General features: G+C 34.5%; 1 protein-coding gene across 4 annotated transcripts in view; it reads left to right on the top strand.

Annotated features, from left to right (window-relative positions):
* The first annotated feature begins 7,427 nt into the window (after window positions 1–7,427).
* Window positions 7,428–15,433, top strand: part of LOC136034110 (zinc finger protein OZF-like) — a 41,400-nt gene continuing 33,394 nt past the window's right edge. The window contains exon 1 of one of the 4 annotated variants that reach the window (XM_065715254.1): window positions 7,428–7,507. Coding sequence is in view for 1 of the 4 variants with exons in the window: in XM_065715252.1 (XP_065571324.1) it covers window positions 9,935–9,946 (12 nt within the window). In the remaining 3 variants the exon portion in view is untranslated. Of the gene's footprint in view, window positions 7,520–9,590; window positions 9,947–15,433 lie in introns of those variants that run through there. The other 3 variants (XM_065715253.1, XM_065715255.1, XM_065715252.1) reach the window with 3 other exon arrangements.

Raw genomic sequence — 15,433 nt, 5'->3', positions numbered from 1 at the left:
GACCAGATTAGGCATTACAGGGGTCGAATCAAAGCTTAAGGGCGGCAACTTGTAAAAGTGGTAACTGACAAATAATGTAGATAAAAAAAAACCATCACCAACATCTAGTGTTTGGTGTTGTTTTGCGTTTTACCAGTGTAATGATTTATGTTCCAAAAAGCCTCGGCCTCGAGAGGCGGCTATAGAAACTTCCCCTTAAATGGATAAATGTTAAAATACAGAAAATGCAAGGTTAAAATTTAATAGATATAAAAAAAGAAAAAGTTACCCCAACTAATGTTAAAGAAAGATAGGGCTTGTTATGCAGTCCAAAAGTTATATTGGAGGGCCCCTGTAGGTCTGGAAAGTTCAAAAACGGACACAAATTGTTCGAAAAAATACTAAAGTTAAGATTTTTTATGATTATGTGTTAAAGGAGTGTAGGAATTTGTAAAAAAAAAAGGAGCTAATGAGTAGTAAAAGAAACATGAATTGGATTGTGGTCCAGAATTACCTGTAACTGAGTGATGGAAGAAGCCTCTAAAAAATGTTCAAGAGCAATAAAAGAAGAAAAACGCTTGAGGTAGGAATGTAGACAAAGCTGACAATCTAAGATGTGCTGTATGGATCGCTTCTCTAGGGATAGGTCGCACTTGTTAAACTAGACTGTAGACGAAACTGCGGTAATATAATACTTAAATTTGTATTCTTAGAAGATAATGACATTCCATCTTGGAAAGAAAAGTCAGAAAAGAAATTTCTATATACCCATAGATATTAGAAAATTTGTTTTATCGGCATCGAAACAACGTAAATAGGGGGTTAGACATCATATGGGCTTGCATGGGTTAAGATATGAATTTAATCCAATACATATAAGAAAAAATGAAGTAGGGGGTATAGATGCAAGAAAACATCTGGTACAGACAGAAGGTCTAGGTACAGCATCCAGTCAGTAATCCCCTTAAAATTCCGTCGGAAAGATACACGAAAAAGAGATTGTTATTACTGAATATGAAAAAGGGCTATAGACTACTATATAGGATCCTACTATCATTCTAGGGAAACAAATGCATCTTCTAAAAAAATCTTTATTCTAGAAAAAAATTGCAAAATCCCACATTTTGTTGAATACAGCTTGAAACCTGTACGGCTGGGCTCTTGAATTTGATAAATTTAATAAAGTGATTTTCGCTTAAGATTTCTTGTTTTAGCATTGTTAGATTAGCAACTGACAATAAACTTGGCAAATAGAATGATTTAATAAATTTTAAGTAATCTTAACATAATTTTAAAACATTTCATGTTTTACAACAACCTTGCACGTAAGTTGCAACTGTGAATGCAACAACTTGCGGCTGCAGCTGCTACTACTTTCAACTGCGACTACTGCGATTGTTGCTGCAACTGTAATGTTACTACTACGCCTAGAACTATTGAGCTAAATAAAAGATTTTATTTATGGCTTGCAACTAAACAACTGAATCAACGTGCAACTGAATTGGGGATCTAGCTAAATCCACACGTACCTGAAGCCTTGTAAAACTGAATCGCCGTGCAACTGAACCCCCGTTTAAATCACCTCAAGCGTAGCTCAACGCCGTATATCTAAACCTTTCTTCAACAAATAAATGTGGCTTTAATGGTTTGTGACATCCGATTTTCTCTTTTTGTGACAATGAAGTCTTTTTTGATCTTGACAGATATTTACTTCATGACTTTAACAAACGAACAGTTACAGCAAGATAGAACATGAATTGCCTTTCTTGGTAGGCGAAAGGCGAATAGTGTTTGTTTTCTTTCTTTAATAAATCTATATCTCGTAAAAAAAAATTCTAACTTATGTTTCAATCCATGATATTGCCTCATATTTGTAGAATTTCAAGAAACTAAGATTTTGTTGGGTCGACACCTCTCAGCCTCCAGGGTTATAAGTTATGCAAGTTACCTACTGTCACCTAATAAGGTTTTTTATTAAGAAGAGGACATGTTTGATCCTGGATATTCAAATAGCTTAGTGGTCAAACTTTAAAGAATTTCCAAGAAAAATGCCGCAATCAAAACGCGCTTTTTCTTTTCTGTTCAAAAAAGGGAAATATCATTAAAATCTAAGGAACGGCTGATAGTATTCAACTGTCACATCGTTTTGGGACTTTGAGGGGTAAGTCTAACTAAACCAAAATTTACTGCGCCCATCCAGTTTTTCAAAAGGGCACATCTGCAGTATCTCGAGAACAGCTAAGGCAATTAAGTTTAAACTGTCAGGTCCTGTTGAGGGGAATGTTGGGCTGGAAGGCAACCAGTCCCCCTCCCATGCCTTTTTAGATGCAATCTCCCCAAAGACATCTTGTTAAAACTTATGTATAGCCATATTGTTAAAAATGGTCAAAAAGTCAAATAATTATTCTTCGAGGGATGAAAATACCTCATGTTTTCTATTTTCCCCAAAATCTCCTTCTTTTTTATGATCATCTATTCTGTTTGCTGTTTGTTTTGGGTTTCGTTTATTCTTTTGTAGTAACTTCTGGTTATTCTGAGTTTAAATTATTCTAGGAATTTATTTCTACTGGTCTTGAGTTTAATACGGCTGTTTAATTCTCTTTGAATTTTTTTTTTAGCACGTAGAAAGAGACAGAGCCAAGAAAACCCCCATTGACGGACATAAAAAAGAAGAAATAAATCTGGCTTTAGTGGTGTTCAACTAGGATAATACGGAAAGTTGTACATTATCTCACAACATCCTTTCACAAATTTTTTATGGACTGGAAGCTAGATTAATGATGCTTCAATATTTTGTCTTATAATCCTGTTTATGACCTCAATAAAAGGGTCTTAACAGATTGAATTTTTTGACAGATCGGAAGATTTCTGGCATGATTTGAACAACGATCAAAAATTAAGGTGTTTTTTAAATGAAAGTATGCTAAAGAGAATTTTTCAGATGTAATTATCCGCAAGAAGTTTTCTAGGGGCGGGGGATTTTTATTGACGATGAAATTGTCAGGGAAAAAATTCAACGGAGGGGTATTTTACGTTGGAGGAAATTTCCATGGATGAACTCTTTTGGGCATGGGAGTGAATTTTCCTGGCAGGGGGAGCCATATATAACGGCATTATTTGAAAAACGATCGAAAATCAAATGAAAAATATTTTTTTCCACTGAAAGTAAGGAGCAACATTAAACCTTCAAACGAACAAAATCAATCCGTATACGAGGGGGTTAGGTCACTCATCAATAGCCCTTTATGCTAAAGTGTGAAATTTTGATCCAATCCTTAAGAAGGACTACTGAAACACAAGTGCCGTTTATTAGAATAAGAAGCTTTTCTAAAGTTATTATAAGATTTTATACTTTATTTGGATACTTTAAAACTTAAATCCTGAGGAAGACGGATCAGTAATTAATCTCTAATTTTCCAGGGATTATTTTCCGTCTACAACTGTGATAATTGGTGGTAAAGATCATTGCTTTCATCTTTTTACAGTAATCGTTTTCTGTGTAGAGTAAAAGATTAGATTCGCATACTTACCGGTACAGAGATGGAAAAGTGGGTTGAAGCATCATGAAAGTGCACAGAAAATAATTTCTTGGAGGGGATGCTTTTTCAATTTCTCCGTGGAAAAATTCCTCTCATGTAAAATTCCCCCTGACAATTCCGTTGCTGCTGAAAATACTCTTGGAAAATAGTTTTATTCGGAAAATTCTCCTTAGGGCACATTCATTTGAGAAAAGAATCGGTTTTTTATTTAACTTCTGATCATTTTTCATCTCCTTCCAAAAATACCCCCCTCCAGCAGTGGAAAGCTTTTCAAGTGAAACTCCACTATCAAAAGTTTCTCCTGAGGAAAAACACTTATTTGTGTGATTGTGTTCAAAACAATCACAATTGTGTGATTGTGTGATAGTGTTCAATATCCTGAGCCATGGTGGCACTCACTACAGAAGAAGTAGTTTTAGCGGTAGTAGTGGCAGGAGTAGCAGTAGCAGCAGTATTGGCAGTAGAAATTGTTTAATTGACAGAGAGCAATGTTCCATGAAGGGGATGGGGAATATTATTAGGCCTTATTAAAAAAAAATTGTCAGATACTTTAATTTACAAAGCATAATATTTTCAACTGAAAGTAAGGAGTAGTATTAAAACATAAAACGGGGGGCCCTTGCAAGGGGGGGGGGGGGCTAAAAGCACTATTTTTGGATATTTGACGATTAAAGTCTCACTTAAGGAGTAATCTTCTATGTGTAGGTAGAATGATAAACGGAAGGGGGGGGGATGTTTGAACGTCTTATTAGCTGAAACAGCAGGGAACGAAATTTTAAAAATATTTTCAAATGAAGGTTATGAGCATAACTAAAACTTAAAAAGAAAAGGAATAATTTCATATTTGATAGAGGCTGCCCAATCTTCTGCTCCTCACTCTTTACATTGAAGAAGTTTGATGTAACATAAAAAGTTTTTTCTTCCATAGTAGCAGCCTTTTGTTTCAGCAGTCATTCTAAAAGGATTGGGAAATACAGTCAAACTTTAGCGTAAAGAGCGAGGTCTCACACCCAGAGACGTCTCGCTGTCTAAATAAAAAAAAACGATCAGATTCAGTGTATCTCAGATTCCTAGTGTAGAGGTTTCAAAGTACCATCTGCAAAAACGAGGATTTTTATGTAAACGAAATAACACTGAGGAGTGTTTTCCTTAAAGATGTTCATAGCGAACCAATGGTCCTGTAATATCAGGAAAAGAATCATTTAAACTGAAATTAAATGTTCTAGTGTCCTTTTAAGTGACCAAATAGATTGGAGGGTAGCTAGCAACAATCTCACGTCCCTTTTCTCTAAAGTTGTTGGCTCCAAAGTTTGGGATAGCCACTCTGTTGAGCTACTCCGCCTTCTGAATAGCAATGTGATTTCCAGCCTCCTCTATGATAGTGAATTCTGGAAACTAAACACCCAACTGGAGAAACGTGTCCTAGCCTTCGAAAATATGTGCCTTAGGAGAATCCTGAACATATCGTGGCAGAAAAAGGTCACCAACATAGAAGTTTGCCGATAGGTTACTGACCTTCTGAAACGTAGGAGATGGACATACCTTGGCCACGTCCTCCGTATACCAGAGGATTGACTCCCGAATACAGTATATAAGTGGCGCCCCGAGGGGAGGCGAAAAAGAGATGCACCGTGTTAACTTGTTTCTTCCCCAGGCATTATGCTTTACCTTTATGATGCTTTTATTTTTCCTTACCTTTCTTATTGCTGCTCTGTCTGGGATAGTACTAACAATTCTCTCTTTGCTCAATTTAAAGAGCCAAAAATAGGGCAGTGAAGGCTACTTTTCTTCTCCCTCGGCTTCACCCTTCCTTTGATCATTATAATGATACTGGAATAGCTCAGCTGGATCGTATTGTAGATAAAAGTAATCTTTATTTAGCGCATTCTGCTTTTATAGGTACACTTCCACCGCCTCTGCAGTAGTTTTTCCACGGACAGGCTCAGGTAAATACTCTTCTTCCTTACGTAGTTCTTTTTGCAGTGTTATTTTTCCTAGACGATCATCAACAGCAGCTCAGAGATCTTTTGTTTATCAGTCAATTCTATTACGGAACTCCATCCCTGCTGCTGTTTCTCTATTTCTTTCTGCAAAGGCAATTTCTCGTCGGGTCTTTTCAGTTTAGTAGCTTTTATATCTTTCTCTTTTTTATTCTATCCTAATTTATATTTCTCTCTTCACTTCTTTTGAATTCATTTTCAGTTATATGTTAAATCTCCTTCCAAATATCCTATCTGTTAAACGTCTTTGTCTTGTTCCGGTGTTTTTTTTTACTGTATGTGTTTATAAAAGTATTTTTTTGTGGCCCATTACAAGCAAATCTTCTTGGGCTTAGTAACTGCTTTATGTTTTTAATAGTTTATTTTGTTATTGATTAATAAATTGATTGAATATTTTTCATGGAATTATGCCAATGTATCCATAGAAGAGAGAAAGTGACAGATGAAAGAAACGAACAGTGTGAATGTGTAACTAAATGTTTTTCGGTAATTTTGTAATAAAGAGTATTAAGAAAGTATATCAAATAGATCATGGTAACAAACTGTAAATAAGGAGTGACCCGATTCAATAGTAACCGAAACTCTAAAAATAGAATTTTGTTACCAATATATACATCAAAAGAATCGGATTTTAATGCTGAATTCGAATATATAGGTTTCATCAACTTTATTCTTAACCATCAAAAGCTACGAGCCTGAGAATATTTGCCATATTTTCAAAATAGGGGGAATACTCCATAAAACTCATAAAATCTTAATGAAAATCACACCATCAGATTCAGCACATCACAGAGATTGGGATGCGTGTTTATTTGTTTTCTTCTTCCTAGGGGTGATGGTATTGACACAGTTGTACTTGAATATTAAAAAGGGCTCATTCGAAAGTTCTAGGGTCGGAGGCCAATTAGCCCCTTCCCACGCTCATTTTCTTCCCAAAGTCATCCGATTAAAATTTTAAGATAGCCATTTTGTTGAGCATAGTCAAGAAATCTAATAACTATATTTACGATGATGACTTATTCCCCAACAGTCCGAGGGAGAAAGGCTAGAAGTTTTGAGCTTTGCCCATTGTTTGCATATATCATTGGTTATTAGGAAATACACAGAAGTTTGCAGGGGGATTTTTCTAGGGGAGGGGGGTCGGGGGGAGAAGTTCATATGGGAAGATCTTTCTACGGAGGAATTTTCATTGGACAAGGGAATTTTCCATGAAGGGGGCATTGGACTTCACAGCATTATTTAAAAACGATTAAAAACTAAATAAAAAAACAAGTTTTTTCAACTGAAGATAAGGAGCAACATTAAAACTTAAAAAAAAGATCAAGCTTTTCAGTCTGAAGTTTTTTTGTATGAATTCATCTTGAACAGGACTTGGCATGTGGATATAAAAATCAAAGAAGGTTCTATAATGATGCAGAAGTTAGAATTTTTCTTTTAATATCTTGTCTTGTTCTATTCAAGAGTTCAAACATTTTTTGGATTATAGAGTTGTAACTAGAGACTTGCTCTCCAGTGAGATTCGGAAGACGGGTACTCGTCTTCCCAGTTCAGATCATATGTGTTTTTGGACACCCTGCTGAATACTAGACTTATTGCTTGCATAATCACAGCTTTGAAAAAGCACCTCCCAGCTCAAGCCTTCCTTTTCTAAGACTTCTAGAATTTTTTTGGCACTAATATACAGCAAATCTGATTCTTTTTATTGTAGATGTGGCATACAACCTGCTCCTTGTTAAAAAAAAAAAAACGGCATTGATATATTTGCAATAGGTCCTTATGGGTGCATTCCTCGTCATGACATAATTAATGATGATTAATTTTTTGACTCCAACTTACAGTTTATTTCTGTTCCTCTTTTGCAAAATGATTAATTATTTCTAATTCTAGTCGAGAGGTGAGTTAAAAATGAGCCGGAAAAAATTACTCTTAGCCAAATAGAAAGTTGATAAAATTCTGTTTATAGAATATTGTAATAATACATTAGAGAATGTTAGTTAACTTGTAATAATGTTTTTTCTCATAAATTTTGTTTGAATTTCTTGCTTGAGATTTCACAGAGATATTTTTGGTTCTTACAACTGTAATTAGTTTCTTAGCTGACCTCAATCAAACTCTCATAGCTAGGCCTATTAGTCAACCTCTGACTAAAGTTTTACAGACATCAAAAAATTTTCATACATGTGGGTCAATATAAAACTTTTTGAGTTACTCATTTACAACATTTTAAAGGAAGATTTCTTAATTAGGCTTATTTCGTAAATAAGAAGTTAGATAAAGTAAGGCCTAGCCTACAGCCTTTTTTGCACAAACCAATTGGTTCAACCAATGACAGAACTAGTTCAATACAAGTCAAATTTTAATTCAAAAATTGATGATATTTCACCTCAAACAAAACTATCACAAAAAAACTTTTTTTTCTTAATTTGTCTGAATATTCAGGCAAAATATTTAAAAGTTTAAACACTTGCAAAAGTGTTTGAAAGTTTTGTTCTCCAATAATTCAAAAAATTAGCAGCAAACTAATCTTAACTGATATTTAGTAGTAGCTCAGTTTCTTCAAGATTTGACATAATTTATATGAGTTTAAGATCAGAATAAATTAGAATATGATCTAAACTACTCTGGTATATTGAAACAGATAGAAAGCAGGCTAACTAAATTTTTGAGATAGATTTAAGTTCATTGTTTTGTGTAGGCCTATGTTAGTGCATGGTAGATCTTTACTTTTTTTTTCATCAGTTTCATAGCTAAGGTACAATGATCAATGTTATAAATGTCTTTATAACTTGAATCTTTGGTTAAATTAATTGGGTAAGAATTAGGAAATTCTTGTTTTCAGGTTATAAATCCAAATTTGTCATCAGCAGAGCATTAGAGCAGTCAGGGAGATCACTCCAGCTGGCAAGTTAATTGAGGTCAAGGCCGAAGGCCTCAACCAAGATCCGTTGATTTTTGAATTTAAAAAAGAGGGAATAGTTGTGGTTAGGTTAGGCTTTCCGTTTCCAATTACCAGCAATTGATCTGAAAATATTTCAGCAGAGTGATTGTTTTGCAATCAGACATGCATATTTATAGTTAATTTTAATGTCTTTACATGTACCCATAAATTAGAATTTTTAAGCCAAGCATTCATTTTGTCTGCAGGTGTTGATCTAGGAATAACAGGTAATGTTTGACTGGAATCTCCTGCAAGCAATATTAATGTGCTGCCAACGGGTTTGGAATTTCCTTGCAAATCTTGCAATGATCAGTCAAGAGCCTTGAGTTATTTTTTCTGTGCCATTGTGCATTTGTCCCAAACAATAAGTTTGCATTGGTGCAATACTTCATCCATCCCAAATGATTTGGAAATGTTGCATGTGGAAATTTCTGTAAACTGCATATTCAGAGGCAATTTCAAAGCAGAATATGCAGTTCTTTCACCAAGCAGCAACATTGCAGCTATTCTGGATGACGCAATTGCCAATGCTGTGTCATTTTTGGATCAAATTGATGACATAAATTGGACATATTCTAATCTGGCCCTTTCTCTTTGAGCTGCAAGCCTGGTTTTGCATTGCTCTGGTGTTCCCTTTTTGGTGACATTGTAGGATAATTATACATGCATTGCTTTTGTAATACAGCAACACACCTTCTTTTTTTACTATCTCTATCAGCCACAAGCCTGGTTTCGCATTGCAAACATGAAGTCATTTATAAATTTTTATCTTTTTTTTTCAGTTATTTTCCTTTTTTTATTTTTTTTATTCTTTATCTTTTGATGTCATATTGAATATGATGTCCTGTATAGTTCTTTTTTAGTTTTTTTCTTTTTTTTTAGTTTTTTCTTTTTTAGTCTCTTCTTTTTTTTAGTTTTTATTTTTTTAATTTTTTCAAGTTTTTTCTTTTTAGTTTTTTTTTAGTTTTTACCTAATTTAACAAAAAAAAGAAAAACTAAAAAAGAAAAAAAACTAAAAAAAAAACAAAAAAAAACTAAGAAAAAACTAAAAAAGAAAAAAAACTAAGAAAAAACTAAGAAAAAACTAAAAAAGAAAAAAACTAAAAAAGAAAAAACTGAAAACAGGAAAAAGTAAAAAAAGGAAAAAAAAAGAAAAAGAAAAAACAGCTCAATGGCAATCATTAAAAAAACTAAAAAACAGGTTTTAGTTCTTTTCCATTCTCTCTACCACTCTATATTAATCAAGTATTCAATAATACAATCTATATTAACAGTTACCACAGTACATTGGCTTTAGTGCCATATATTTATATATCAGAGCACTACCCTATGTGTGGTAGATGTCTCATTTCTTTGAGTTACTTTCAAGTTTACTTTGAGTTTGCTTCAAGTTTTACCTGATATCAGTGCATGTATATTTTTCAGCTATATATGTTTTCTTCTTAGGTGAACTTGGTCCTGCTGTCTTTGTATTAACAATGGGATTGAAGGTGATTATTGACTAATCATAGTTGGAAATTTTTCTTCTTTATGACTGGGATTATTGAGGCGTTCTTGTCTTTGTTGATCATTCTCACAATTCACTGATCAATTTTTGATAAGACCCTAAAATAATTGCTGAATTTTATATAGTTTTATCTACATGCTTTTATAATGTTTAAAACTATTTTGATCTTCCTATGTAAGATGATGTTATTACTGTATGGTACTACTGTGTTGAACAAAAAGGCAGTTTTTCATTAAAAAATGATTAATTTTTTTTATTAATTACATGTTTTTTAAATACTTCAGTTTCCCTTAAAATGATCCATTAAACAGTATGTTCCAGTGCCCTGCTACCTGGGGGGGGGGGGAAGAAATAAAGATCCATCAATGCAGAATATTGTAGTTCAAGCAAATTCTCTGGATTTTCCCTGTTACCCAAGTCATGGGGCTCGTAAGTTTCCTATGTAGGGGTTTTGGATAATGCAATTCTAATATTGTACTTTTGTTTAAATCTGACTCTATTTTTTGGAGCTATAGGCTATTGTGTTTCTTAGTATGGTGCATGATTGTCTATTACCAGGCTGCTAGCTACAACTGCAGCCATATAGTATTGAATGTCATTGTTTCTTACTATGTTGCTAGCTACTGCTGCAATCCGGATTAATCAGACCAATCCCTTACATAATTCGTTTAGTGTATTCACGAATTTATTATCTTGTTTTTTACATAACCTATATTCAATAAGTCTCCATTGGTACATTGGTATGTAGGCCAGCTTGTCATGAGGGAGACCAGAGTTCATATTGCCTACCATAGACAATTTTTAATTTATTGAAATTAAAATTTAATAAAGTTTTAGTTACCTTCTAGCTAAAATAATGAAGGTAATATGAATGAACCACAGGATTCAGTTCCTTCCAGCTAAAGTTTGTTCTTTACTATAAATCTAAACAAAACTTCTAACAGTAACTACTACATTAGATCCTCTTGAATGACATCAGTCCTTTTTGCCATTAATGTTTCAGTTACTATGGACTAGAGCTCGTTCTTTACTATGATTTGTACAGATAAAACACCTAAAGTAAAAAGTAAAGAAATACAGGGATAATCAATAAAAGAAAGGAGAAGGAAAGAAAAAATAGACATAGTATCAATTGCTCACCACACCAGAGCAGACACCCCAACCGAAAATATACAAAAAAACTATTTTTTTTTCAACCAGTAGTGAGGAACAAGAGGAAGGTGAAGACCCAAAAAAGACCCACCAAAAATTAATAATAATAATAATAAAATAAATTAATAAGTTACCACACTATATGACTAAATAAATAATTTGTCACCACAAACTGTTTGATATATTTATTAATTTGTTTTTAGGACATCAAAAATAAAAAACAACAAAGGAATAAAAATTAAACGATCACTTACTTTTATTGGCATCTTGCATGACAGCATCTAGATCAAGGTCCTCAGCATTCACCTGCAGCTGCTTTTCCAAATGTGCTTGGCATCCTCTTTAGTGCCTGACTCTTTTCTAAGCAGTGAACCTTGGTGCTAAAGCGTGGAAAGGATTCTTTAAATTGTGATTCCTAAAGACCCATAACTGTGGCATATACAGTTAGCAAAGCTTTTGAGGATTTTTTGTTACCTTTTGTGACAGAAATTATGGATAACAGTCAGAATCAGTTTGGATTCAGGTGGCTTAGTGGTTGCCAGTATACCTACTGTGTTTTAACTTCTGTCCTTTTAAAGGTTCAAGCCAGTAATAATAACTGTAAACAAAAAACTGGCTAAACAATGTCGAAAACAAAAAATCAGAAAGGCAAAGCTATTCATTATTCAAAAAAAGAAAAAGTTAATTGGCAAAATGTAAGAAAAATAAAAACTTAAACAAAATTAAAAAAGAATGAGATAAAATTAGCATCTAAAAGTTTAAAAGAGAACATATAAACAAAAAGGAGGAAGCAAAAGAATCAAACAAACATAAAACTTAGGTATCACTAGTACCAAAAAAAGAAGAAAAACTAGTGATTTATTTTATCAGTAAAGGAGGGGACAAGGATTCTTTTTATACCTGGAGGTTAAGCAAAGGATGGGAGACAAGATAGAAACGGATTCAGAAACAGTACATGGCTGGCAGTGTCTGGATGGGAAGTGTCTTTTGCGAAAAATGTTTTCTGTAAAAAGGTTTATTATTGCATTTTTTTGCAAAACGGAGGCACAACGTTCCTCTCCTGTGCTCAAACAACTTCTAAAACAAACCTACTTGGTTTGTTTTAGAAGGAGTGAGTATAGTAGCTTAGGTTCTTTAAATCTTATTCTCAGGGCTCTTTTTTGAACAGATTCAATTTTTTCTGATTCATCACAGTAGATGCCAGGATGCCAAACTGGACATGCATATTCAAGATGTGGGTGGACAAAGGAAGTATATATCAGTAAAGAATGGGATGGGGGACGTTAAATTTATTCAAGAGCTTAAGGAGAGACATGGATGCATTAGCTTTAAGGACAGTATCTTTAACATGGATATCCCACTTTAAATTAGAGGAAATTGTAACCCCAAATAATTTAAAGGAAGGCACAGAAAGATCTGGATAGATAGGGTTGAGGAAAAGGGTGAGGTTATAAGGAAACATATTGGTATTATGTAGATTTAGAGGGGTACTGCAGTGTCATCTGCAATATCATTGAGGCTACTCATAGAGTTGCTTACTAAGTTTCGGTTGCAGATTTCAACAACTTTCAAGTCATCCACAAATTTCCATCTGACGGGAAATTTATTAGCGAGATTATTTTATTATAACAGGAGAAAGGAGGTGGATCTAGGAGAATAAAATAGGGTACTCCATTGAGGACAGGGAGGGGACGGAGATACTGATTCTGATATTTAATTACATGCGATCTATTTGATAAAAAGGAGGCAACCAATTTAACCGGGAAAGGATCAGTATTGAAATCAGTTAATAGTTTGTCAACCTAAGTATTGTGGTTAACAAGGTCAAATGCTTTTTGAAGGTCAATAGAAATTAAATTTAGCCAGCAATTAGTTTTTCGAGAATTTTTCCAATTGAGTCAATAAGAAAAGTAAGGTAATGGGAAGTAGAAGTGGATTTGATGTCCCCAAATTCTCACAGGTCAGTAAAAAGTAGGATTTTCCCCTTTAGCGAATCTGCAAGGAATCCTTCATAAAGTTTAGAGGATATAAGATTGAGTGAAATAGGACGAACACCTTCAAAACTAGGGTTTCCGTCTTCCTTTTTCAAGTAGGCTATGGAACCCTGTTTCCAAATTTGCGAATATTGACCAGGCTCAGTAATCTCTTGGAAAATAACAGGCAAGGGCTTTGAGAGAAAGTCACTGAAAGCACTAATAAGAGGAGATAGGATATCTAAAGGGCAGACACTCGTTTTCGTTGTTTCCGAAATTTTCTTTCGATTTGAGACAGAGACATGGAAAGGAAAGCAGGTGGGAGAATATCAAATAGGTAACTGATAAAACAATGTCTGAAGGCTCTGGATGATAGAAGCAATGAACTTGTTAAGATTATTAGTGGTAACTCCTGGTGATTCAGATAGGTTGAACTCAAGCTGGTCTAGACTCCTACCACACAACTCTTTTACTTCAGAATACCAATTGTTTGGTTTATTAGTTATCAATTCTTTGACCTTGTTTTTAGTTCTTTTTAATTGCTTTTCTTAGTTTATTAGCTTCCTCCAGTTTACCATTTCTGAAAGGATTCAATTTTTTCTAATTAGGCTTTTATGGGTTGATTAATAAATGGTTTGTCACTGGAGCACTTTTTGAATTTTTTTTTCTGAATTAGATCTGTACTAGAACGAAATTAGATATTTATCGGTTAGGTTTTTTTGAAAGGTAGTGATTTTTTTCATCAAGATCATGCAAATTATAAATATCAGTCCAATCTTTAGTGCTCAGCTACGTTCCAAAAGAAGGAAGGCAAGCATTTTGAAAAGAGCGGAAGAGCCATAAGCTACTGAGAATGTATGCTTAAAGACGAAAGAGGGGGACAGGAGGAGGGGAAATGATAACTCCCACCCAATGGAGGAAAGCTGGGGGGGGGACTGTAAAAATTATTCAGATTAGTTAGAATGACATCTAGAGGGGTATTTCCTCTAGTTATTGGTATTTTAACTATTTGCTTAACTTTAAGAGAGGAGTAAATTGAATTCGTCTTAAGTTCATTGGCTTCACCAACCAGAAAAAAGTCCAGTGTTTGGGTACTCATAGATAACAAAATCAGCGCTTGTCTGCAACTACTGGAAAAATTAGCGTTTTGCATCAATATTTTGGTCTGGCGAGTAATACAGGTAAGTAAGTAGTAAGTAAAACGGCACTAGACCCTTAAGGTCCAAACCGGCCGCGCTGATCTCCGTTTCGTGGCCCTTCAGCCAGGAAGTGCAATGGGGGGTTTGGGGCCAACCATCCTGTGCTTTCAAACACCTTTCCTGCTTACCTTTCCCCAGATTTTTCCAGGTACCCATTTAGAGCTGGGCCGAGTCTGGCTGAGCTTGCAGAGTCACGCCACTGACCCTGTCCCAAACTAAATAACTGGTCACAACTGGGATTGAACCCGTGCCCCTTGGACAAAGAATTCCAACGCCAATAGAAGACTGCTATTGCAATGATCTCATAGGGACGGGGGAGTACTTTAGGTCTAATACATAGCCAAAGGATTTCCTCGTACTTAGATAAATTAGGAACAGGAATGATTTTAGGGAAAAGGTTAATAATTTTAGGGAATGCTGCAGATAATTTTTGGGGCGGACTATTTTTTACAGGGTAATTTCCGCGTGTAGGAACTCTCAAACCAGAGTCACCAGCGTGTGAGTACCGAGTCTTTAATGGAAAGTCTATGTCCATTTGTCTTCCGTGTTCTAACTTCTCCGTCCCATGTTTCTAAATTGCGGTAGTTAGGCATTCATATTTGTTCTAATCTATTAACTTTTAGGATCTATATTGTATGGGATGTTAAAGAAAATCATAAAGTGGGCTATGGTAAAATAGTGGCTAATCGTGGTCATTATTCTCGAAAAGCGCTTGCATTGCTATATAGTAGCTTTTGTGACCTTTTAATACTTTTCCTGTCTGGTATTTCACCTATCCTGAAAAAAATGAATTTGATTTGCTTATACTATGTTTCCACTATTGTAATTTTCCACTTAATTTATCCCGGTCTTATAGGAACAAGAAAATAGTTCGTTATTGGGGCTTTTGACAGTTTTACTTCTTTGCGGAAGTTAGGCTCAAGATTGGAAAAGGATTATGTTTCTTCTCTGGGCCCCTTCAACCCTTTAGTTCGTTTATTTATTCATTAGTTTTCACCTGTTTTCGTTTTAATGTTGTGTTATCTATTAGAGGTTCTTTCGTTAGTTGAGTTATGGTTGTGTTGTATATGTTTTATCTCTCGTATACTTGTGTTACTTTTCTTTCATTATCTTTTATTTACTCCACTTGTCTTGTATTTTAGTTGG

Source organism: Artemia franciscana, chromosome 12 (genome assembly GCF_032884065.1).
Source record: "Artemia franciscana chromosome 12, ASM3288406v1, whole genome shotgun sequence".
Classification (NCBI taxonomy): domain Eukaryota; kingdom Metazoa; phylum Arthropoda; class Branchiopoda; order Anostraca; family Artemiidae; genus Artemia; species Artemia franciscana.
Note: the sequence above shows the minus strand (reverse complement) of the source record. Positions and strands in the feature narration are given on the sequence as shown.